Source organism: Zalophus californianus, chromosome 7 (assembly GCF_009762305.2).
Source record: "Zalophus californianus isolate mZalCal1 chromosome 7, mZalCal1.pri.v2, whole genome shotgun sequence".
Classification (NCBI taxonomy): domain Eukaryota; kingdom Metazoa; phylum Chordata; class Mammalia; order Carnivora; family Otariidae; genus Zalophus; species Zalophus californianus.
Window position 1 is genome coordinate 38,575,030 of NC_045601.1, and position 26,586 is coordinate 38,601,615.

General features: G+C 36.7%; 1 protein-coding gene across 4 annotated transcripts in view; it reads right to left on the bottom strand.

The window, feature by feature from the left end:
• Nucleotides 1–26,586, bottom strand: part of RNF217 (ring finger protein 217) — a 142,638-nt gene that overhangs the window by 37,872 nt on the left and 78,180 nt on the right. For 2 of the 4 annotated variants that reach the window (XR_003521445.2, XM_027602286.2), the window contains exons 2-3: nt 16,528–16,761; nt 3,798–3,962 (exon numbers count right to left, since the gene is read on the bottom strand). Coding sequence is in view for 2 of the 4 variants with exons in the window: in XM_027602286.2 (XP_027458087.1) it covers nt 3,798–3,962; nt 16,528–16,761 (399 nt within the window). In the remaining 2 variants the exon portion in view is untranslated. Of the gene's footprint in view, nt 1–1,382; nt 2,391–3,797; nt 3,963–16,527; nt 16,762–26,586 lie in introns of those variants that run through there. The other 2 variants (XR_003521446.1, XM_027602287.2) reach the window with 2 other exon arrangements.

Genomic DNA, 26,586 nt, shown 5'->3' on the forward strand with positions numbered 1-26,586 from the left:
TATAATCACAGAATTTTCTTGAAAAATTAGCAGCAGCAAGATTACGGAGTTTAGAAGAGAGACTTTTTTTTATGTTTCAAGTTTTTATTTAAATTCTAGTTAGTTAACATATAGTGTAATATTAGTTTCAGGAGTAGAATTTAGTGATTCATCACTTACACACAACACCCAGTGATCACAAGGGTCCTCCTTATTACAGCCCATCCCCCCCACTACCTCTCCTCCATCACCCCTCAGTTTATTCTCTATAGTTAGTCTGTTTTATGGTTTGCCTCCCTCTCTCTTTTTTTCTTTCCCCTATGTTCATCTGTTTTGTTTCTTAAATTCTACATATGGGGTGAAATCATATGGTATTTGTCTTAGAAGACAGACTTTTATATATATTAATTTAACATATGCTTAAAGAAAAATTACAATCAATGGGTAGGAGGAGAATTATTTAACAAACAATTATGTTAGATTGTCTTAATTTGGAAAAAATTAGAATAGGTATTCAATGCATAGTAAACATCAAAATAAGTTATGGTTAGATTAAAGAGTTAAAAGTATTTAGAAATTAAGTAGTTAAAAGAAAAGGAAGAAAATGAGCTGTTTTATCAAACTTCTGGCTGACAGATAACTTTCTAAGCTTAGGAACAAAATATTTACAAAGGGTATGCAAATATATAAAATATGTGTACAAATATGATGTGTGTTTGTGTATCCACCCAAAAAGAATGATATCTGGTCAAACTAAAAATTTTTAAAATACACACAGTTAAAAAAAAAAAAAGTAAAAAAACAAAAACAAAAACAAAAACAAAAACCCAAACTATCATTGATATAAAAAGAAAGTAACAGGAGATAGGAGAGAAAAATGCCAGAAAAGAAGTTAATACTTTCAAACAAAGAGTTCATATAATCTGATACAAAAAAAATACTCCCTGACCTGATACATAGAAATGGGCAAAGAATATGCACAGAAAACTCAAAAGGGGCATTACAAACTAAAAAGTACATGAATTTATATTCGATGTAAAAGCAAACAAGGAGATTCAAAATATAAGAACAAAACATTTTTAAACTACTAAAATAGCATTTTAAAAATACTTGAAATGCTAATCAGAAATACATAGAAACATGTCTTCAAGTTTTTCTAGGGGTATTATAAACTGTTTCAATCTTTTAGAAAGTAAATTTACCAAATACTAAAACATTAATATCCTTTAACCCAGTGATTCTATCTTTAGAAATATAAGTTTTAAAAGATCCAAAATCGGGAAAAAAAGATATATTCAAGATGAACGCCATCAATTCATTATGTAGAATATATATATTTTTTATATTTATAAATTTTATTTTAGTCTATTTTTAGAATCAAAAAGAAATCATTTAATGTACATATTTTCATTTCTGTTAGTTCAACACTGATTTCTACTATACATGCATAGCCATTTAGTTTAACTTGTTTCATATTTATTAATTTTCCAACATGTTATATTTATAGATTTTAAAGAATTATTTATGAAAGCAAAGCCTTGGAGTATAAAACAAACATTAAGTCATTGAGGAATATCTCCTCATGGATTTCTGTTACAAGAATAGGAATGTTTCATGGGAGAAAGTAATTTTAAGATCCAACAACAACAACAACAAAATCACAGTTAAGAAAATGCAAAGATATAAAGTCATATGTGTAAAAGAAAAGGAAAACTGAACCATTTGTATCCAAAACAAGCCCTAAAATATGACTTAAATTGACATAAATTGTATGCGACCTGAATCTCACCAGAAGGTAGATTCTCTGCTACACACCAGTCATGTAAACGGATTCCATGTTTCCTTGGCTCCTTTCTTTTCAGCTATTTAAAAGTGAATTCCTTTTCAAGCCCCAACATTTTAGCAATTACTTCAAAAAGCAACCGACATGTATGCTTTCTCTTAACTGTTTATCTGTATTTGTTAAAACAGTGGGAAGTTGTTAGTGCATTCAGAAAACTCCTTACAGTTGGCTGCTTTTTCTTTCTATATATCAGAATCCATTTTATGTTAGATTGAAGGATTACAGTAACCCATGTATGTTTTTATGTACTACCTCCATTCATTCAGAATTTCCCCAATGTATAATGCTGCATTGCTCATTCAGCATACAGTCTTGGAGCCAGGCTAACTGGTAACTGTTTTCACAGCTTTCCAGAGAAATATAAAGTATACTTTCAAATAAAGTGCTAAATGGAATGACTTAACAGCACTCCTAAATTCCTACTGGTCTTTATTTAGTTGAAACTGAGTAGCAGCTTTGAGTAAACTGGAAAGGCAAGAGCAAGGGGGAAAGGCCTCATTTTCTCATTGTTCTTCAATGGATGAAAAATAAATGTACTGAGCAATTGATGCAGTGATCTGGAACAACCCTGAAATCAAAAGGATAATTGTGGATGAATTTGTCTTCCACAGGGAAAACAAAGAAAGCTTTAGCTCAAAGTTCTTTAGACATCGCTTTTAAGAGAACCAGGTCATCAATACTATTTCAAAATTTTTTTCAAATGCTAAGAATGCAACATGTTATTTCAGGCAATACTTTTACTTACTATATGTATAAATTTGTATGTGAACCTAATACAGTGAACCTGTGCATTATATTTATGCTCATTAATAGGCTTCAGAATATACTTTACGACTTCAAGTTGGATTTACAAGGATTGATTTTTAACCATTTTCTGAGAACTCAAATTTTATTTATCTGGTGCTAAGTCTCCAGGAAGGAATTGCAGAATGATTTCTAAAGATTAATTTGGCAAAAAATGGAAAACGTATACGGTAGGGTGTACATTTGCATATACACACATACAGTTTTCTAAAGTGAGCTTTGAGAAAAAAAAAACTCCAAATTTCAACAGATCTCTATCCTGTAAGTATCAAATCCATAGTTTTCTGGCTGGATTTACTTGCTGATTTCTCTGTAGGTGAGTCTTCCCTGGCTGTTTGCATGGTTGACTTTCAACATCTAAATTTTAGCTCAAATGCCTGTTAACTCTTGATTTCCGGCATGATAATCAAGAGAAAAATGAAAAATGGGATTCATAAAATCCCCAAGTCCTGACTTCAACTATTAGCTTCTATGATTTACAAAAAGCAAATGATCAGCTTATTGTAATCCTAAAGTGATAAGCAATGAAAGAGGGAAAGAAAAACAAAGGATTGCAAGGATTCACAGCCTGCCTAATTGAGAAGCGATTATAGTGCATGTGGCAAATTAGAAATAATACTTCTATATCATTTCCATGCTGGATTTTCCCTGTACACACATCCCCATTTTTAAATGGAAAATAAAAACTCTTTTAAGTTTAAAATCAGTAATTATATGTAGCCTTCTTATATTTTGAAGTATAATGCAAGTAAGAAGAATATACACTGTTTATATATAAAATCTACCATTTAGTTAGGTAATATAATTACTCTTCTAAAATGAAGCAGCAAATATTCTTTTTCTCCACACCTGCATTAAGGAAGTCATGCATGCTGGGGCGCCTGGGTGGCTCAGTCGGTTAAGCAACCGACTCTTGATTTCGGCTCAGGTCATGATCTCAGGGTCATGAGATCAAGCCCCAGACCAGGCTCCACGCTCAGTGGGCAGTCGACTTGAGATTCTCTCTCCCTCTCCCTGTGTCCCTGCCTCAACTTGCACACATGCTCTCTCTCTCAAATAAATTAAAAAAAGAAAGTTATGCACATAATTCATTTCAATATTATAAATATTACTGTTCAATGATATCCAGTTGCACACATTTCTTTTCTTTTGTAAAGGTTAGTTATCTCACCTTGCACTTTGGACACTTCTGGGCATTTCTCTGTCCATGCTCAATTTCGCTGGCCCAGTGACGCAACAATTTGTCCCCTTTTTTGTACTCCTTGCAGTTAACACCTTCATGCCAAGGAGAGTGGCACTTAAAACACCAGACGAATTGGCACGTGGGGCACTGGATCTGTATAAGAAAAAGTAATATTAAGCACTAGTAGACATATTGAGAGTATTTAAAAGGATAAGAATGATGATGCTTGAGGAAATTAGCTAAAAGGTTGTAATTTGTCCAGATTTAAAATACTGCTCCCTCTACAAGATTATGCTACAAGAAGATGTGACTCTTATATTATTAAAGGAGGAAAGATATGGATGGTATGGATGATAAGGCCTTTTGTACACTATACTGGAATGAAACACTGGGCCATCCTGGAAATCATTTTGGCCTTATGAAAATCTTCTAGATTGAAGCACCGAGTAAAACCTGAAGGCTCACAATGCCAATGCCCCTAATCTACACATTCAGACTGCTGCCCTTAAATTCAGCTTTCCCTTGAACCAATTTCCCAGGCATTTCAATAGTTCTTACCAATGGCTTCATTCACTTTTATAAAATCAAAGCCTCATAGATGCTCCATCAAATGAAAAACACACTGGCAAATAAACTATATACCAGCATTTGCTAGGAAGTACCATTTTAAATAAAGAATATGCTTCATTTGCTATTAACCTAAGGGAGGTTAATTATATAATCAATACAAAAGATCCTATTACACATATATTCTTATGGTGATCCTGTGGCCTGTACCTAGGAAACCATCAAAAAGACATCTTCGTATTTTCACTACGTGAGACTGTGTGTTTACATTCAATGAAAATATCTGTCTTCCACTTGACATGGAAGACATTTTATCTGACTTCCTTTATTTTGAATGACAGTGAGGTATCCCATTCTCATACAGTATTTCTGGTCTTCGCTCTCTAAGAACATACAGGCATAATTTGACTTTCTTGGCCATGTTTGATTAAAGCGAATGAATAAAATGTCTCACTATGAACAACACTGATAAGTACTCTTCTCTGTGTTCCTGTATATTATTTCACGCAGCATGAATGAATTTACTGACTACACTTTGAAGATTAGTTAGAATTTCTTTTGGTAAACTGTTGACAATATCACTACTTACTTTTTCAGAAAACCACTTTTTTGACAACAAAGTTTCCAATATACAGGTTAACCAAGGAGCAATTATAATCACAGCTCTTCTGTTTACCACTCAAAGCAGGGCAGTTTTCACTAATGTCAAGAGTAAGTAATGTTCTTCCTATGTAAATATGAAGTAACAAAAGTACTTTTGCTTTTAATTTATATCAAAACAAAATAGTATTTTGTCATAAAATTTTAGACATCATGTCTATTTATTTATTGAAATTCTGTCATCTGGAATAGTTATGCTGCTGCATGACATGATTTATTTTTACCCACAAAATAATGCTACAAAGTAGTTACAATCACAAGTTTACAGATAAGAAAACTAAGACTCACAGAGATTAAATAACTTGCCCAAAGTGACACAGCAAGCTTGTGTTAAGAAGCAATTTAAACATAAGTTTGTCTGGCTCCAAAGTCATCATTCTTTTCACTTTGCCAAACCCTCCCTCATACTAAGGAGTATTCTTTCTTTGGCAATTGAAAACCAAAATGTAGAAGTCAAAGGTCATGTGGTCAAGCTACTCAGTAAATCAGAATTCTATATGACTACCAACATACGGTGAATTTTTGAAAATCTTTTTCAAAATTTTACTTACATAAATTAGGCGACTCGGGTAAAAAAAAAAGAGGCATGTTACTAGTTGGTCATTTAAAATCAACATTTTTGCCTTCTCTGATCATTAAAGTTAAAATAAGTTATTTTAAAGTAAGAACAATGAGTTGAAGTGGGTAAACTCCAGATAATAAAAGAATATAAAATGACCATTCCCCCATGTCCTCGAACAATGAGGAATAAATGTAAAATGCCACATGGGGCCTCTGTGAATGTAATTTTCGGATGTAATGAGTGAAATGGGGAAGAAGTCAGAAAGACCTGCTTTTCCTCATGCACCTGCATTATCTCAGAAGGGCTTGAATATTTAACTAAGTTCTCTTCTATTCAACATTATTAGTAGTTCTAAGTCACTGACCTCTAGCACTGTCAAATAAGAAAAAAAAACCTCTTTGGTTTTCAATCAGTCAATCAGATTGTATTTATGAAGTGGATAGGAGAGCGAATGAAAGAGCACTTTGACACCGGGATTAACTGTGGGTACTGGACATCACAACGGTTTGAGTGCTAAACTATCACCCCTATGGATCCCTAATGAAGATAGTTAGAAATGGGTGATTCTCCTAACATACCAGAATGATAAGGAATCTGATACTTAGGTGTCTATACCAGTGACTCTTGCTCCCAACTTTGTGCAATAAACAGCAAAGTCCCACAGCTGCATCTTCCTCCACTCCTTTTTTAATACTTATTCCTTCACAGGAAACGCCATCTCACAACCACAGACCTCCCACACAGATTGCCTGCCTTCTGAGTAATTAGATTCACATAGAGGTCACACTGTGTTCTGTCCTTGTTACTCAAAGTGTGGTCTGAGGAGCACCAACATTGGCATCACCTTGGAGTTCGCTGGAAACAAAAAAATCGTGTCACAGCCCACACCTCCTGAATCAAAGTCTGCATTCTCGCAAGGTCTCCTGGTGATTCATATGCATGCTAAAGTTTGAGAAGGTCTGCTCTTTACCATGTGACCCTGTCTCCCTGGCCACAGCTGATTCCACCAGGGAGGAGTCGCTAAGCAAAAGCACGTATCCTTTGGCTGGCAAGCAGCCTACGTGGTGGCTGGCATGAGCTTTGTGCACTAGGGTGCTCACTGTTGAACAGAGATGAGGCAAGACAGATTTTCTTCTCTTGAGGAGTGACATGGGGATAGACATATACTTTACCTTTGTTGTGGAGACAAAGACAAGAAAAGCTGAGTGACCATAGTGCAGATCACAAGAGAAGGGAACAACTGACATTCACATCTAGTGACACAACCAAGGGGCTCTCATGCTACTAGAGCCAGTGTCCAATTCTCCATGGGGCCTGCCTCAGTGGTGGCTGAGGCTGCTGTCCTGCCCTTCCTTCTTCCTGTGGAGACTTGCAGTAAATCTCAGAAACTGAGGTGGCTTGAGAGAAAGTATATCTCTCCCTTTTGTAATTGGAGAAAGTCCAATGAACACAATCTGTCCATTGAAATCTTATCCCGATCAAATGCTACTTGCTTCGAGAGGTCTTCCCTCTCTTCCCAAACAGATTCAGTATCTTTCTTAGAGAGCTCACATTCAACATGTAGCTGTCTAATCTCTTTAACAGGCTACAAGTTCACTGAGGTTACAAAAGCTGTCTCAGGTATCTATCCCGTGTTTCCTGAGATAAGTAACGCGGAACTTCTGGCTTATGGTAGGCCCTCAAAGCTATTTGTAAAATGAATTGTTTTGCACATAGCAAGTACTACATATTGGCTAACACTAAATGAATTCAAAGAAAAACCAACATATCTAATTTATGAACAATGGCTGAGATGGTATCCTTACTTCTTAGATTACCAGATGATGTTTACTAAGTATTTTATCCATGTGATATTTTACTGAGCATCATGATCACGGTCAAAGTCTTCTACAAGAGACAGGGCTGCAAGTGTTTCAAGAATAAAGTTATCAGAGTTAAGAATCTTGATTAACTTGTCCCAGAATCCATGAAAGATTAAAAAAAAAAAAAAAAAAACCTTTGTATTACATTTTAAACTTCTGAATTCTTTTAGTTTTCCCAGAAATCTGGGCTACCATGACACTCAGATGACAAGTTAAAACCACCGACTTGCCCTAAGCAAATGGTATTTTCTCTTGACAGTTGATGCCGAATAAAAAAAACCCACAAAATAAAAACAGAGTTCCAAACCAAAGAGGACCCCAGAAGTATCTTTTTTTGCCTAAATTCTATATACTCCTATAAACACAATTATTTTAAACAAATCAAGAAATCATTACTTATCAAACTTAAAATATTAGACAATATCTATGTTTAAATGCAGCATTGCAAATATGAGTTAACTCAGTCTTCCAAGAAGAATCTGCTTTATTAGAACTACAGGGTAAGACAGATATGCAATAATGAAACATATTTATCAATTCATTTGCCCACCCAACAAGTATTTATTGAGCACCTCAAGTAGCAAGTACTGAGTGTACTGATTTTAGGCACATAAAAAGGAATGAAAATACTTATCCTCAAGGAACTTATTGAAGACAGGCAGATACAAACCCAGAGAGCTATGAAACTATGTGATTACTGCTAAAATAGAAGTTTGGACAAATGGGACAAATGGGAAAGATGCTTTAGGGAAGACCGGAAGGCTAATGTTCAGAGAGAAGGTGGCCTTGAAGGCTGAGTGGAATGTCACAGTGATGGGGTAACACCTCCCTGCTGAGGGCCCAGCCTAAGCTTCCACAGAGGCCTGAAAACACCTAGAGCACTGGGGAGATAGCAAGTGTTCTTGTGGGGCCGAAACCGAGATGTCATTTCAGCTGCTTCAGTCCAGAGCCTTGCTGAGGTGTCCAATAAACAGAGTTCAATTAGTCTTATATTTACGTTCCTATACTCTTGATATGTCTCTCAAAATACACTGTGGTCCAGAAACTTCTTACATGTAACACATAAAACTTATGGCTGTCAGACTAGGCTGGGTTCTGAGGAAACTGATCAATATGTAAATAATAGGGAAATCTTGTGGTTGTATAAAGTTCTGTAACAACTCAAGATGGCTTTCTTGAAGACGAGAAGATTGGGAAGAAGTACAGGGTATCATAGAGAGGACAAAAGTAGTCTTTGATGCATGGCTTCGAATACCTTCAAGGAAGCACTATCTGCTCCCTTATCAGATCAAATCCTAAAGCAAGAGTGGCAGTGGAGGGAGGTTCTCCACATGGGAAAACATAGGCTTGACTTCTTGCCTCAATTATTAGTCCCTAAGATTAGTCCCTTAGTCCCCTCCTACCTGGGGATATCTCCCTGAATACAGTGCCAGTAACATGCAGGCTTATAAAGCACTGTTCCCTGAACACAGTCCAAATGTGGTCCAGTGACCCTTGCCTTAATTTCTCACAGCATAGCTGAAACTAAACCAGAAAATGAAAGGGAAACTTTCCTAAAGGTAGGGGATCAAATGAGGACAACAAACAAACAAACAAACAAACAAACAGAAAACCCCCAAAATAGTTAACACACGACAAGATTACCTATATGGAGTTGTAGTGGTTATTCATATAAATAGCCTTACCGACATCCCTCATACTGGTTTCCAGGCTCCTTTTGTTTCATACCAATCTATTTTGCTTCTGCTGCCTGGAAACACCTTTAAGCATTTATAGACTCTTCCTTTAAACCTAGAAAGCAAGGCCCAGAGAAGTATCTATTTGAATTTATTTCTTGTCTGAGGACCTATCTCTTCATAGATGAATATAAATAATACTAGAAGATTCTGCCCTGATTTGTGTAGTCCAAACTCACTAGCCAGAGCAGTATGGCATCATCCCACAACAAGATATCTATTCTGAACACAACACAGTAAGGCTAGTATCTCACAGAGATGACCCACCTTAAGTAGCAGAAAGGCCATCTAATTATACAGTGTACCTGAGGAAATGGGAGTATTGTCTGTGACCAACAGGTGAAAGCAAGGGATAGATCTCAGCCTGAAGATAACAATGAATTCTTTCAAAATGGAAGGGAATGATTCTCCAAATGGAAAGTTTCTTAAAAATGGAAGTGTTTAATCAGTGTCTGAATGGCCACCTGTAGGTATTTTGTAGAGAGGACTTATGCACATGTAGACTGTTGCATTAGGTTCCCATACAGATCTGAGAGGGTAAATATGGCAAGGTAGGAATGCAGAGTATGGTACGTGAGAAACGCATAGCCCTAACACCTTCCAGACCATTTCCTAATGAGCACCAGACTTGGCTTACTTTTACCCACTCTTCAGCATGTCATCAGAGAGAAATGATTCTTCAGCTTGTCTCTTGTGCAGAAGACCCAAGGGATGATGTGGTGAAGCAAAAAACCCCAACAGTTTTCAGTCCCATTGTAGGTCAATTTATGGTAGCTATGAGCCTTGATTATTACAATTATTGTAGTTTTTTTTTTAAATGTCAGATGTAGGTTAAGATACTAAACGAATTCTAGTATTTGGTCTTTGTTGTTAGAAGTTCAAGTAAAGACTCCATAAAATATTATGGCTAATTTACACATCAATAAAGGAAACAAAGAACAACTTTACCAAAGCACCTCATTAGTAACTAGAGAGAAAATGCATCCTAATAAAATTTAGTAGATCTGCATCATAGCTGGGTATTACACATTTTTTCAAAGTTAGCATGTATAACACACCCTTTGTTTAAGCTGGCTTCTTTAAACCAGGCTAGACAACTTCGTCTCTATCTCCTTCCCAAATCTATGCTAGCAACAATCATTTAAGAAGTGACACTTGTTTTCTACAGCCCCCAATATCAATGATGCATTAATGCCAAGAGAAAGTGGTGTGTGTCATAGGACGAACTGATCTTGCAGGGCTCATGCACAATCTGATTCTCAGTTTGTAAATATTGTCAACTTAAAGTGATGGTGTCGGGGGGAAAAACCAAAGAGCAAAGCAGCATGCTAGCCACACTTTCACAGGAAACTGCTGAACATTTTCACACACGGGAAAAATTCTCAAATTATCTTTACTAAAAGAAAGCTTAAGCATATTGATTGATTGATATAAATGAAAATTGTTTGCTGGAGGCACAACTGAAGATGTGCAGCTGGGATCTGAACAAAGGATTGGCAGGGTCCCAGAAGCAGAAACAGTGGGAAGCCACTGTCACTCTTAGGCCCAAGGAGACAAAGGGAGAAAGAGGTTTCTGCAACCCAGTGAGAATTAGAAATATGGGGGAGGGACCACCTAGCGGGAGGCAGTCCTAGAGGGACATAGCTACTGCCAGAGCTTTGTACTGAATTAGGAAGGGAGTGAGGAGGTAATGCATCCACTACTCTCTCCTTCCGCCCTCTTGTCTCCTGCCAATGGCAACAGTTGGCTGAACCCAAACAGGAATCGAGATGTAAGGAAGTCTGGAAAAGAAGTTCAAAGAGTCAACTTTCTAGAGTACAGGACAGGTCAGAGAGGGTTGAGTAACAGACACAGGAAGAGGGTAAACCGAGTATTGCCAGAATTCCAGCCTTCCACTTCAGCACGTTCTAAGTACATTAATTAAGAACAACACACCCATTGATTTGATTATAAAGACCTTAGAAAAGTTCTTTTACCACACAAGGAAATAATGTATTTGCAGTTTTACAAAATGTGATTTCTAACCAGAGGGTTTAATAATTAAAAGAGAGCGGAAAAAGGACTGCTAACAATATAAGGTAAGAACACAGAGGGAGTTTCCCCAGGACATTTTACTGGTTTTCTTCTTTCACCTTACAATGAATCAAAGCACCATTCGGTGAATTTTCAAGGTTCTGTTTATTGTCTGTGGGAAGAAGAGTGGGGTTTCTATTAGTTTTGCCTCAAGGAAACCATAAAGAAAATGACCTCTAACACATTCCCTGCATTGATTTATGCATACCCTTCAACTTAGTCCAAATCAGTATGAAAAGGGGGACCATTTCTCAGTCTACACTGGGAAATAGGAAGGAAACCAAGAACTGCCCCTACCCCAGTACAACTCCTAGGCATAAAATGACTACATTTAGTCATTTGTAATTCTCTCCTCTTTTTCATGAAAATCTATAACCTTCTCTACCTCTCAGACCCTGTTTTATCCATTTCTGTGAATTCAGTCATCTTCCCCTGCCTTAATGCTTGCCATCAGATCCCTCCTCATAAGATCCATGCTTCTTAGAGATCTCTTTGAAGCCCCAAAGGGTTTTCAAACTTAACATCATCAATACATTTCAAACCGAATTTGTTTTTCACTCCCCAAGCCTGTTCTTCTTCAAGACAGAGTCAATATCATCCCTCCTTTGCTCCCACCATCCGTCACCCAGTCTTTTATTCCACCTGTCTTCTTCTTGACTCCTCTATCTCTTTCCCAGTAACCCAGGATTGCTCATTCTGTGGCCCGTGCCTAATAATGAGAGCAAACATAATAATTTCTAGCAAGTGTTGAGCATTTAGGATGCGTCAGACATGGTGCTAAGCACTTTACGTGTGGGACCCTGTTTAATCCTTACTCTGCCCTTCTGACAGGTACTATTACTAACCCCAGTGAAACATGTGAAAACTGTACTCACAGGGGCAGAGCTTGTATGTGGCAGACTGAGTTTAAATAGAGTTGGAAGCCAGTGCTCTGACCCACCTTTTCCAGCTTGGCAAATTGAGCATTTCAAAGCTTAGTTTACTCTTATTGAAGTCTTTCCAATCTCTCCTATCCTTTCTTCTCCCAGTGCTCTCAGCATTTTCTACCCACATTGACTACAGTACATATTATTATATATGCATTTGCCCATTTATTAGTTCTTCCAACAAATATAATTTGAGAGCGCAGTCTATCAGACACAGGGCTTGACACAGCTTCTCAGCAGTCAGCAAGCCTGGACTTGGCCTCCTAGAGACCAGTGGGAGAGACTTTAAGCAAATAACCACACAATAACACCATAAAATCCCAGATGATAGTTGCTTGGAGAAAAACTTCAGGTGCTGGGGATGTGTCTGTCACCAGGCATCACATGAGCGTCATTAAAGCCACAACTGCAGCATTTTCATTTTCCCATCGCTAATGTGTTCACTGTACTGATATGCAGTTGCATTAATACATTCTAGGAACTCTTTCAGTTAGAGATTAGATTTTTTTTTTTTATTGGATTTGAAATTAACGTTGAAGAAATGGAGTGGTAAAATATTTTGGCCTCATGACAAGAGTTGCAGGAACAAGAAGACAAATATTATGAATGAGAAAGATTGGATATGCACAAAGGCAAGGTTGTCTCAATGTAAATCTCTCCATTCAGGAGTATACTTATTCTATTTGATATAGTAGTAGTTTAATGGAGTTCCAAACATAATGAAAAGCTCTGTGTACTCAAACTTCTGTCAGAAGGGAGATGTTGAGTTGAGGGCTTGGAAGGATGTACTAGCACCTAGGAGTTCTTCTTCCTGCTTGTTTGATGTATTTTGTTTACCTTGCAAAATACTAAAATACTAAAAAATACTAATACTAAAATACTAAAAATACTAAAAAAAAAACAAGTGGTATTTACAAACCTATTTAAATGAAATCCCCACATATGCTATTTTAGATTTCAAATTTCATGTGAGATGTATCCAAAGGTATTTCCTGCTATAAAGTAGCTGTGATATTTCCAAGCAATTTTAACCTTCTATTTAAGTGCTTCTGAATCGACAAAAATCATAATAAATGTTCAAGGAGTGACATCTTGGATCACAACATTATAATTCAATGACACAGAAAGAGTAATATTGAAATATACGTTACAAGGGTTTCATCAATTGATACAAAATCCATTTTAGGCTGTAAACAATATTATAAAGAGATTTTAAATTCCTCAGACATGTAAGACATTAGTAGTAATCTTTTTTTTGTTTCTGTTGTGTTATGACTCAGTTCACTACATTCAAGTACTTGAATTCAATACTCTTAAAGTTATGATGAACTACACCATTTGGAAATGGATCTGTTATTGGGGAAACAGAATTTTTAAAAACAGAGCAAACCTAAAAAATAGCCATTGATTTACAACAAAGAACAAAGATAATAGTCTCAGTGTAGGGTGCTATACTATAATCATGAAAGTCACAGTTGGTTTGCAGAAGCATCTCTGTCCAAGTTCTCCTTACTCATAATATCCAGACAGGTATGGGCACGTAAATAAAGTAGTTAATGTAAACATAAGAACTTACAGTTTAATGATGAAAAATGCTATATAAACGTTATATTAAATAGTAAAAATCTTTGCTTCAGGAATTGTGTGAATTATCCCTAGAACTTTGTACTGTATAAAAGGGGGGGATTATCTTTTCCGTTGGAGATCTTCTCTTCTACAAGAGTAAAGATGAGTAATAACAGTAAGCATCCCCAAATTTTGTGGTAGCTATATTTTTCTTGAAAGTTGTTTAATAGTTTTACTTTATATTTATTGAGATTTTCATCCCTTACCCATTACCAAGGATTTCCACTGTTTATGATCAACAATGTTTATTTTGTGTTGAATTTCTCCTGTCCCTAAAGCAAATATCCCTCTCCTTTGCTCATCAGAAATAAAAAGCCGAGCTTACTAGGTTTGAGGTCTTGATCCATTTGCGCCCTACGTCTCTTCTTACAACCCAGCTGATGGACACTGGAGGAAGCCCCACATTGGGAAATGTTATCAGGATGCCCTTGGTTCACTCAAAATTATACAAATATAGGATCCTATATTTTTCAATTTTTACATATTTCCCTCTCAATATATGTGCATTTGGATAAATAATGCTCATCACCAAATAATTTGGTGACTTGGGATGAAATGGGATTTATAAAATTTTACTATCGCTATAATTGCACCTTAAATTACACCTCTAACCCATTTCATAAGAACAATACATTTTTGAATGATTTCCATTTTGACTAAATTATGCATACATGTTTTAATTACCAAAATTCCAAAATAGTACAGTCTGAGTTTATATATATATTTTATAAATATGTATTAATTGTATCTATATATATTTTATAAACCAATAAGTTATATAAAAATGTATATTATAGGGGTCCCTGGGTGGCTCAGTTGGTTAAGCGACTGCCTTTGGCTCAGGTCATGATCCTGGAGTCCCGGGATCGGGTCCCGCATCAGGCTCCCTGCTCAGCAGGGACTTGGCTTCTCCCTCTGACCCTCCCCCCCTTCACGTGCTCACTCTCTCTCTCATTCTCTCTCTCAAATAAATAAATAAAATCTTTAAAAAAATGTATATTATATATATATGATTCCAAACATAATTTAGAAAAAAGTAAAATATGTTGTTATGAGATAAGAAGTAATTTCTTCTAAAACTAAAACTAGTAATTTCTGATTACATCAACAACATAAAATTGGAATAAAAGTAAACCTAAGAAATATACAGAGTCAAATAAAAGTCTGCTCTTGCTATTAAGTCAGTATTCAAAATCACTGTGAGTGTATTATTTTAGTTATACAGTTTTGCAGCCTCAAAAATGTACTTTTTGGAGAAGAAAGAGCCTAGCCTTCACAGAGATAGTAAATAAAAGAATTAACTATGAGAGCCAAGCGATTTTCAAAGCCCAGTTGCTCATTAAGAGGCTTTGACTAACCTACTATAGCTCATCACTGCAACCCACAGAGGGAAGTCCCTGCTAAACCACAGTCCGTCACAGTTACAGAATGAATACCGTAGCCACGGCTGCTTCCAAGACCAGAACATGGGCAAAGCCTTACCTTATTATATTATTATATTATATTATATTCTGCTGTAATGACGAGGGTGAGAAACTACTACCACGGGTCTCAGCATCTTCCCGCGTCATTTACCGCACAGGTTCCCAGCTGCACTGCACACTAGCAACACCTGGGGAGGCTCAAAACTGTGCCGGAGTGTTGTTGAGGGGCGGCCCTGGGCACCGGCAGTCTAAAAGACGCCCAGGTTATGGGGATGGACAGCCCGCGCTGTGAATCAGGGAGTAGCTCCCACACCTCGAGGCCCGGCCTTCAGTCTTGCTCTCCAGTGACATCCTCTACTAATGTTGCCAGAATGATCTCTCCGTAATGCCTACAGAATTAAATTCAAACTTCAGAGCACAGTGTAAGACTCCACAGGATCTGCTTTTTAAATACTGGCCTGGCTGCCCCTCCCTGGCTCCCGCCCCACCAGCCCCAGCAAACATTTGTTTCCAGTGTGCCTGCCCCAGCCTCGGGGCCTGCGCATGTACTCATTCCTTCAGTCCTTGCTCGGACGTGTCCTCCAATGTTTATCTCCTTATCTGCCTGGAGAACTGTGTCTTCTCCAAGAAGTCTGTCCTCACATCCTAGCCTCTTCATCTATGTTCTCAAAGCACAAGTGTATTAGGGTTCTTGTTTTGGTTTGTTTTGTTTTTTGGACTAATCATATTGAACTGTCATTTTAGAACATATGTCTCTCTCACCTTCATTAGACATTTTTGGAGCAAGGACGATGTCACATTTGCTTCTGTATCCCCCAAACTTAGCATACGGTCTAGCTTATACTGGCATTTTGTACCTGCTAAATACATGAATGAATAGCATTTTATACTATTTTCACTTATTATAGACGGAGCCAGAGGAGATTCATTTTGGGCCCACCAAAAAAGACAAGCTTACACTAAAAAAAAAAAAAAAAAAAAAGGATTAGTATTTACTTAATATTTAGTAATAGCAGTGACAATTACTTTAAAAGATTAGTCATCCAATTAGGGTACTAAATGAATTTTAAACATGGTTAAAGTCAAAGAAAAACTTCAGTTAAATCCTCAATCATGCTCTCTTATAATCAGCCTCCCAAAACCACGTATTTTCAGAATCACAGCCAATATATACTCACCTTAGACTTTGGTAAGGGAAGGAAGCCCACTTAATGCCCACCACAAGTTGGCCTAATCTGGCATCATGTGACATCTAACCCACAACTCTGGTGAACATGCTTACTTTGTATTTGCTTTCTGATCTGGAAGGGGTGGGGATATGTCCTTTTTTCTTGAAGGTTGTAAAGTGCTTGCACTGAGGACATGGCTTGGTGCTGGAATCAATACGGCCAAGTTCCAAGAAGTACTTATATTTGATGGAATCTTCATGGGTTAAGTTAAAGACAATCGTTCTTTCTTCCAGGAATTCAAAACATTCTGTGATAGGGCATTTGATTTCTACTTGGCCAAGTTGTACCTGTGAGAAAGAGCACATGGGAGACAAAAAAAAAAAAAAAGGCAGTGGTTAACTCTCTTTTTTCTCATATATTATCACTTATTTCATGATTACAGTAAAGGATTATCCGTCATTTTTCAGGATTTCTAACATAGTAAATGGTAATTACTTTGGTACCTACATTAGGTTGTACCAAAATAATTAATCACTATATAAAGTTTCCAAAATGATTTACAGCATATTTAAGCATTCTCTATCATCATATTTGTGAACTTAAATGGACCTAAGCCACAGGCTCAGCAAAGAAGCAAATTATCATCCCATCCTTCTGGAAACCTCAGGGTAAGAGGGCATTCAGACAATGTGCCAGCTAAAGGATGAAAAGGTGGTTCAGATTTTTCAACCTTACTACGGAGTATCTCAGCACTAAACTGAGGACACCTTTACTTTAAAAGAAATAAAAAGGATTTTGAAAGTATATATATATGCACACACACACATATATATATAGATATATATCACCTAGTAGTTTAAAAATACTGCAATAACCTCATCTTCCCTGACTCTTCCATGTAATGAACATATAATAGTTTTTATGTCATCAGAATCACAAGAACAAGTAAGAAAACTACACAAATCACATTGGTTTTAAAAAAAAAATCCTTATGATGGGACGCCTGGGTGGCTCATTCAGTTAAGCGTCTGCCTTTGGCTCAGGTCATGATCCCAGGGTGCTGGGATGGAGTCCCGCTTCAGGCTCCTTGCTCAGCGGGGAGCCTGCTTCTCCCTCTGCCTGCTGCTCCCCCTGCTTGTGCTCTCTCTCTCTCTCATCTCTGGCAAATAAATAAATAAAATCTTAAAAAAAATCCATATGAGATTTGGCTACAACTGAGGTTATTTATAAAATGAATTTCTCCCCAGGGCCACAGAGTTAAGTTAGGAGAGAGGAGAACGATGTAGTGGAATGCTACATTTAGCATTTGGTATAGGATTCTAGATAAGGTTAGCATTAAAGATAACAGCAAAAGATTAAAGCACAAAGTGTGGACAGAACTAAATTTTAAAAAATGAAGAAAATAAACTAATTAAAATTAAGGAGTTCCATAAATGTCTTCCATAAGTAGTGAACAAGAAGTGTTTATTGTATTTATATATCATGGCATCATAATCTCTTTTTGCATATCCTAATATAGCAAAGGGAGGCAGTGAAATTTCCAAATGGCAAACAATGCTAAACTGTCTCTTTTTCACTTGGGTGAACCTGACATTGAGAAGGCAAAACACACTGACCTTAATGAGAAAAAGCCCTCCCTGAAAATTGAGGGAGGAATGGGGAAAAGCTATGCTGTCTGGGAAAAGAAAAACATCACCACAAAGAACAATTAAAAAACACACAACTGACATCATAGTAACTTTTCTTTTAACTTTGCTGTTTATCTGGCACAGACTTGAGGATAGGTAGTTAAGAAGCCACAGGCTAATGGATGCATGGGATGATACATCTAATATGAATAAAGGACATGAGCCAGACTGATAATGAAATGAAGGAGTCTGGCTTTAGATAAACCTCCTTCTTAGGATCAACCTGCTGAAAGTGTCAATTGCGACATAATTTTATACTATTATTGTACAAAACACAGTCTAGAGAGGTTTTTCAAATATCAGCCCAAAACAATTTTTCTACTTTTTATGATGTCTGCTTATAGCTGCAATCAGATTTTATTATTATACTTGTTAGAGTTATGGAATGTTATTATAAACCCAATTAAATTTTATAATACATTGTTTTCAGTTATAGCTCAGTTTAAATCTTCAGATTTTAAACAGACAAAAAACCACGTGTGACATTATTAGAAACTGGGGTAATGAAGCACATAAAACTTTTTAAAAATTAATAAATGTTTCCTTTTTTAATATTCTGTCAACATTTATCAAGCCTGCTTCTGAGCCAGGTATTGGGTTAGGCACTGAAGCTTTGCAGTGCCCATCAGAAAAGAGGTGATCATGATACAGAGTGTGAGTCTGCCTGACAGGCAAGAACAGGGTGTCAGGAGAGGATATGGGGGAGGCTGAGTAACCTCACACTTTGGAGGTTCAGACGAGGCTTCTAGGAAGAAGTGAGGTTTCAAGTGAGATCTTAAGATTAGTAGGACTTAGCCAAACACGGGTGAAGGTGTTTCAAGCAGACCGAAGACACACCATGGACAAAGGCCTGGAAGTAAGAGAATATGACACACGATAGCAGGGGTACCCATATTTTCCCCACCTCCTAACCTCCTAACTGGATCATGAGGTACATGCATCCTAACCTAAAGACTACAGCCTTAGAGGGACTGAAAGATGATCAGTAAAACTGGACCACAAAGTCAGAGTATAGAAAGATAAGGGTGTACAGATGACCTGGGATCAGAGCATGAGGGCAGAGCATGAAGCCATCCTCAAAGTTTGGATGTTTCATAAGAAAATTAAAAAAAAAAAAAAAAAAACTCCAGTTTTCAGCCAGTGAAAAACAATTTGTTTTCATTCCACACAGAAGGAGCTCCCTTGGGCCATTTCAAGTGACTCTTGTTTATTGGGGATCAGCATACTTTAGGGGATAGGAGCCAAATTTTTTGCTACCAGGTCAATGTTTTAACCTGGCCTCCCCCCCCTATAAATTTATTTTAACCATGCAATGATAACAATGGTAGCAGTAAGTTCAGAGCCAACCAGGGATAGTCAGGTCTTACAGAAATGGAATGTAGTTTAGGGACCAGAGCAATTCAAGGCAGCTCAAGGGAGTAGGTTCTCTTGTTACTCCTTCAGCAGGGAGTGCTCATTCCCACACCACACTGGGTATTACCTACCATCTAACATCCGACCAGAGGACCTTGTCTTCAGTGTTTTTCAAATCTGTCTGCATACCTATCCATTTCCTTAGAACGCACAATTTCTTCATGCTTTCAAACTCTCTGCATTTCGCCTATTCCATACCTTCTCTTCTTTCTGAAAGCTCCAAAATCCTTACCCTGAACTGAACAAAATGATCTCTACTTTATTAAGCAGATAGAAGCCGAAAGAAGAAGCAATAGGATCATAGCTTCTTGTCTTCCCACTACCAGCTCTCTCTGAATCTATGCCTGTCCCCATCTTTTCTATTCTCCTTCCTTTTCAAATATAGGGCCTGAATCTCCAGGACAACTGCTTGAGTCTCTTAAAGGGTTTGCTGAGAATTCAAGTTTTATGGCCCACCCAGGACCTACAAAATTTGAATCATTGCTGGTAAGCTAGTAATTGACAATTTGGAAAAATTATTCACACAGTTCTTTGAATTACTCATAGTTCTTCATACTAAACAATATCTCCTTTTTCATAATAAAATGCTACTCATGACCTATGCAATCTCTGGGCTTCTACGTATCTTTCTCAAAATAATTTCCTCAAAAAAATCACTACCAAATAAGTAATCATGATTAAGCAAAGTGCATTCATTTATTTATTCAACAAGATATGTATTTCATCAGTTCAAGGACACATTTTTTCAGCATTTAAAAAAAAATTTTCTTATTATGTTATGTTAATCATCATACATTACATCACTAGTTTTTGATGTAGTGTTCCATGATTCATTGTTTGTGTATAACACTCCATTCAATACGTGCCCTTTTTAATACCCATCACCAGGCTAACCCATCCCCCCACCCCCCTCCCCTCTAGAACCCTCAGTTTGAGCATTTTAATATCTCAAAAGTCAGGACTGTCTTATCATCAATAGTCTTTAGCATTGTCCCATAGTTTAATTTGCAGTTTTTATTTTCTTGGTGGCACATAATATAACACTGCATCCTACAATTGATCATATCTTAGATTTCAATGAAATGTGGTTTTTACAAGTTAGGCAGCATGGTGGACTCTGGAGAAATGAGGGGAGAGAGACACAGAGCTTCGCAGGAAATGTGTAATAAGTAAATAAGCCAGGCAGATTATAGTCAGTGCTAGAGGGAACTACACATCAGGGAAGCGATCTCTAAGGGAGAACTTGAATGGGGAACTAAAGCGCCCATCATATAGAGAAACTGGGGAAGAGACTACAGGCAACAGAAGCAAGGACATGGCCCCAGGGCACAAGGTGCCTGATGGGCTTGTGTTCACAGAACAGAACTGTGTGACTGAGACACGTACCAAATGAGCCAGAGCACACAGAGCTTGTTGGCTGTGACAGGAAGTTATGGAGTGTATTCTAAATTCAGTGCAAATCATTGACTAGTTTTATGAGGCGGAGTGGCATACCTTGATTGACATTAAAAACATCATTCAGGCTCTTCCTGGAGAATGGATGGCAGAAGGACACAAGTGGAGACTGGGAGAATAATAGGACTCTGGATTGTACTTTTCTTCTTACCAGTGGCCTCTGACTGTTTCAGCCCTCTAGACCAGTCGATGGTGGATGATGGAACTAGGTGACAGGAGTAGCCAGATCTGGGGCACATTTTGGAAGTAGAGCCAATGGGGTTTGGTGATGGACCAGATATTGAAAATGAAGTAAAGGAAGGAAGCAAAGATAACTCTAGGATTCTGGCTTGAATAAAACGATGCTGAGCGGATGCTATTCACTGAGAAGTGTTTAATAAAATACAGTTTTCACGGATATGTGATATTTGCTGGAAAGGATTCACTGCAAATTTATTATAGCAACAAGAATAAAGTTCATTAATTCATCCAAAAACCCCATATATTTAACTCCTATGATATTACAAGTAAAAGACATAGGTCCAGGATATAAAGTAGCTTAAGCTATGAATCTTGCTCTTGTGGAACTTGAGAATACAGCAATCAAATTTGTGTTGATAGTCTCTTCTAGCAACTGATGATTTGATGATACTAATTCACTTAATATTTTACCCACTGTTTAAAACATTTTTTATTAGGGTAATCATGAACATATGCAAAAGCAAACAGATTGATATTATGAATCCTTAAGTACCCATTCTCCAGCATCAACACTTATCAACTCTTGGCCAATCTTGTTTCTTCTGTGCACTGAACCATATGGTCCTCCCATATTATTTTGAAGCAAATAGCAAACATCATGTCATTTCATTCATGAATACTTCAGTATGGATCTAAAGAAAATCAGTCCTTTAAAATACATAACCATGATATCAAATATCTCCTCAAATGACAATGGTTCTTTAATATCAATTTAATAGTTCAAATAACATGTCATCTAACTTCTGTTTCAAGGATTTTAGGTACTTAATATACTTAAAACAAAGATATTTTATTTTCTTAAAAAGACTTTATTTATTTGAGAGCAAGAACAAGAGTAAGCGAGAGAGAGAGAGAGAGTAGGGGAGGAGCAGAGGGGAAGGGAGAGGAACGGGAAAAGAACCTCAAGCAGATCTTCATTGAGCATGGAGTCCAATGTGGGGCTCGATCTCAAGACCCTGAGCCGGAATCAAGAGTCAGGTGCTTAATCAACTGCACCACCCAGGTGCCCCCAAACAAAGATATTTTAAATTTGTGTTGTGTTCAATGTTAATACCAGTATTTATATCACTGAAAAATATATTCTCCAATTCTTCTGGACAAAAACAGGTCCATTCTTGTAAGACAAAATTACTTAACGTTAAGACAATCTCCAGGTGTCTCAAAGAGACACTACTATTCACATAACATTCAAGCTAAAAGGCTAATTTGCCACTTGGGACAACTCAAAAGTAATTTAGTGACACAGGTGAGGGGGAGCCTCTGGAAAAGTGTCAGAATAATTAAATCATCCAAAGAAAAGGACAGAGAATGTTTAAAACTTGGACTTCAAAGCTCGATTTATCAAAGGTATGCCTAATGACTTTGATCTTGGTTTTAAGTGTTGGTCATAATAGTTTACAGGGTGCATCCAACTTTTGTTCACTTGATACTAATTTCCTCTTTCCTTAAAAATGGAACATGTTAATATGACAGAGGAGAAGAGAGTACCACAACAAAAGCAGTAACAATCATGAAATGAACACAGCTCCTCCTACATGCCAAACACTATTCTTTTATTCTTTTTTTTTTTTAAGATTTTACTTTTTTAAGTAGTCTCTACACTCAACATGGAACTCGAACTTACAACCCTGAGATCAAGAGTCACATGCTCTACCTACTGAGCCAGCCAGGTGCCCCACCAAGCACTGTTCTAAACATTTTTTGTGCATTAATTACTTTGTGGAGCACCATAGAAGCAGATTCATTTTCAGTTTCATGGATTTCCCCATGACTTTATCATCAGTGATTATAGGAAAGTGGCTGCTTTACTGATAAATATGCTTTTCTGTTTACTCAACAGCAACTACAGAGCATTGTGCTAGATGTCTCTGAATTTTTTTTAAAAAACTAATGGAAAACATCAAGCCAAATATCCCAGAAGTCCTCTCAACCCCAAGCAAGATAAATACAAAGAAAAACACACTTAGGCACACCAAGTAAAAGTGCCAAGTACCAAACATAAAAAAGTATCTTAAGAGCAACAAAGGAGAGGGGTGCCTGGGTGGCTCAGTCGGTTAAGCATCTGCTTTCAGCTCAGGTCATGATCCCAGGGTTTTGGAACTGAGCCCCGCATCAGGCTCCCTGCTCAGTGCGGAGTCTGCTTCTCTCTGCCCTCCTGCCCTTCTCCTACTGCCCCTCTCCCCACTTGTGCTCTATCTCTCTCTCAAATAAATAAATAAAATCTTAAAAAATAAGCAACAGAGAAAGATACTCCCACACAGAAAACTTCAGTCCCAAGTGCCTTGCTGGGAAATTCTGCTGAGAATTTAAGGGTGAAATAATACCAATATTACACAACTACTCTTAGAGAACAGGGAAATAGGTATGGGGGGAGGGGGTCACTGCTTAAGTTGTTTTATTAGGTCAGCATAATCCTGATACCAAAACCTGATAAAGACATTGCAAGAAAGGAAAATTACTGACCAATCTCTTCATAAACATAGATGCAAAAATCCTAAACAAAATATTAGTAAACCAAACTGAACAATATAAGAAAAAGGTAATATATCCTGATCAAAGAAGGTTTATTGTAAGAATACAAGTTTGGTTTAACATTCAAAAATCAATTGGTATAACCCACATTAATAAGGGAGAAAAATCATGATTATCTCTATAGAAAGAGGAAAAGTTGACAAATTCAACATTCATTCAGGGTAAAAATCTTAGCAAACTAGGAAGAGATGAAAACTCTTCATTAAAATGATAAAGAGTGTTTATAAAAAAACCTACAATAAGCATCACACTCAATGGTGAAATACTGAAAACTTTTCTTCTTGAGATTGGAAATGGGTCAAGTATGCACTGCCACCATTATTCAGCATTGACTAGAGCTCATAACCAATGCAAGAACAGAAGAGAAATGATAATAAAACAATCATAAATGAAGATATTAAATCCTCCATTTCTTACAGATTGCATAATTACATATGCAGAAAACCCAAAATAATCTACAGCTAAACTATTAGGATTAACAAGTGAACTTAGCAAATTTGCTGAATAGGTCAACTACACAAAAAACAAATGTACTTCTATAATTGGTAACAAGTGATGTGAAAATAATATTTAAGAAATATTATTTATAGCAGTATAAAAAACATGAAGTATTAATAAATCCAACAAAAGATGAATAATACTACCCCAAAGATATAGTTGAAATATTTTTGAGAAAATAAAAGAAGCAACTGAATGGAGGGATATATCAGGGTCTTGAATTAGAAGTTTAAATATGGTAGAAATATAAATTCAGTCATTTTTATCTATAAAATTTCCTGCAGTTTTCTTTCTCTCTCTCTTTTTTTTTTTGAGAACAAAGTGAGCTCAAAATTACAAGCTGACTGTAAAATACTTATGGATGGTCATGATATTCCTTTTTTTTTAAAAGATTTTACTTATTTATTTGAGAGAAAGAGAGTGAGAGTGTGAGCAAGGGGAGGGGCAGAGGGAGAAGCAGACTCCCTGCTGAGCAGGGAGCCATGCTATGTGGGCTCCATCCCAGCGTCCTGGGATCATGACCAGAGCCGAAGGCAGGCGCTTAACTGACTGAACTACCCAGGTGCCCAGGTCATGATACTCCTGATCAAGAAAAACAAAGTAGTAGAACTTGTTTTACCAGATATAAGATGAATCATAAAGCTACAGAAATTGCAATAGTATGACACTAGCACCAAGATAGGTAAGGATGGATAATGATAAATAGAACACAAAAGAGTATTGAACAGAACGACTTGCATATGGATGGCAGAGGCATTGACATCACAGAGCAGTGTGGAGGATAATTTCTTTCAATAAATTGTTCTGGGTCACTGTATTTTCCTTTGGAAAATATGTCTCAACTTCTACCTCAAACCAAGTGGACTGTAGCTATAATTATAAAAGATTAAACAATAAAACTTCTAAAGATGATCAAGAAAAATATCTTCATTATCTCAGGGAAGGGAAACATTTCTTACTTGTGACACAAAAAATACCCCCCAAAAACTGATAAATTGGATTAAATAAAATTTAAACCTCTGTTCACCGACAGATACTGTGGAGGGAGTGAGACTGTAAATTAGAATGGAAGAAAATATTTACAATATGTAAAGACAAGGTTTTGTTCATCCAGAGTATATAAAGAACCTCTCCAAGTCAGTAAGAAAAAGGAAGACAACCAACTGAACAGAAAAATAGTCAAGGCACTTCACAAAAGAGGATGTTCAATGACCAACAAACATGAAAGTGTGTTCAACTTCATGAGTTATCAGGGGAATGAAAATTAACACCACAATGACATGTAATTTTAAAGGAATTAATTGAGTTCTTATGGCACTTATAGAGTCAGCAAAATAATGTTTAAATAGTTAGAATAGGGACACCTGGGTGGCTCAGTCAGTTAAGTGCTTTCATTCAGCTCAGGTCATGATCCTGGGGTCCTGGGATCGAGCCCCACACTGGGCCCCTTGCTCAGTGAGGAGCCTGCTTCTCCCTCTGCCTGCCGCCCTCCCTGCTTGTGCTCTCTCTGTCTCTGACAAATAAATAAAATCTTAAAAAAAAACCACAGAGATTTTAAAAATAGTTAAAATAATAACTATATAATTAATGCAGTATTAATTTTCTATTCAATCATGCAACCCTGTTTTTCTATACACCATCACCTGTTTATGTTAAACCTCTTTCCTCTCTTTTCTCACCCAAATTTTCATGCTCCCTTATTCATTTAAGAAAAATTTTTAAATTTTAATTCAGCTTTTTGAATAAGGTTAGAAATTCTCATCATTCAAAAACCAAAAAGTATAAAGTAGATAAAAATAAGCAAGTCTCTCCCTTACAACCGTACTCATTTTCTATCCATCCCACCAAATGGTTGCTGTTTCTTTCAAGAAATGTTTTAGCACATATAAGAAATGCAAAAATATGTATTTTGTCCCTTTTTTACCCAAATGTTAGCAAATAATAATCACCTTGTTTTCTGCACTTGACAATATATTGTGGAGATATTTTCGTATTACATAGGAAGGGCTTCCTTGTTTTTTATTTGTTTTTAATAACTTTCTAGACTTCCACTGTACTAGAAATACCACCAGCCTTATTTCCCATACTGTTGAACATTTAGATTGTTTTTTAGGATATATTTTGCTATGGCAAATAATGCCACAATGAATACCCTTATATATAAATTATTCACATGTAGGCAAGTATATCAGTAAGACAAATACCCTAGATTCTTTAAGAAGTTAACTTTCAAATTTTAATCAGTCTATAAAGATTATTAGTATGAAGGGATTTTTCAAAACAAAGTACTGTTGAACTATTTAGACTGATGAACTATTTAGACTGAAAGAAAAATGTATATGTAAT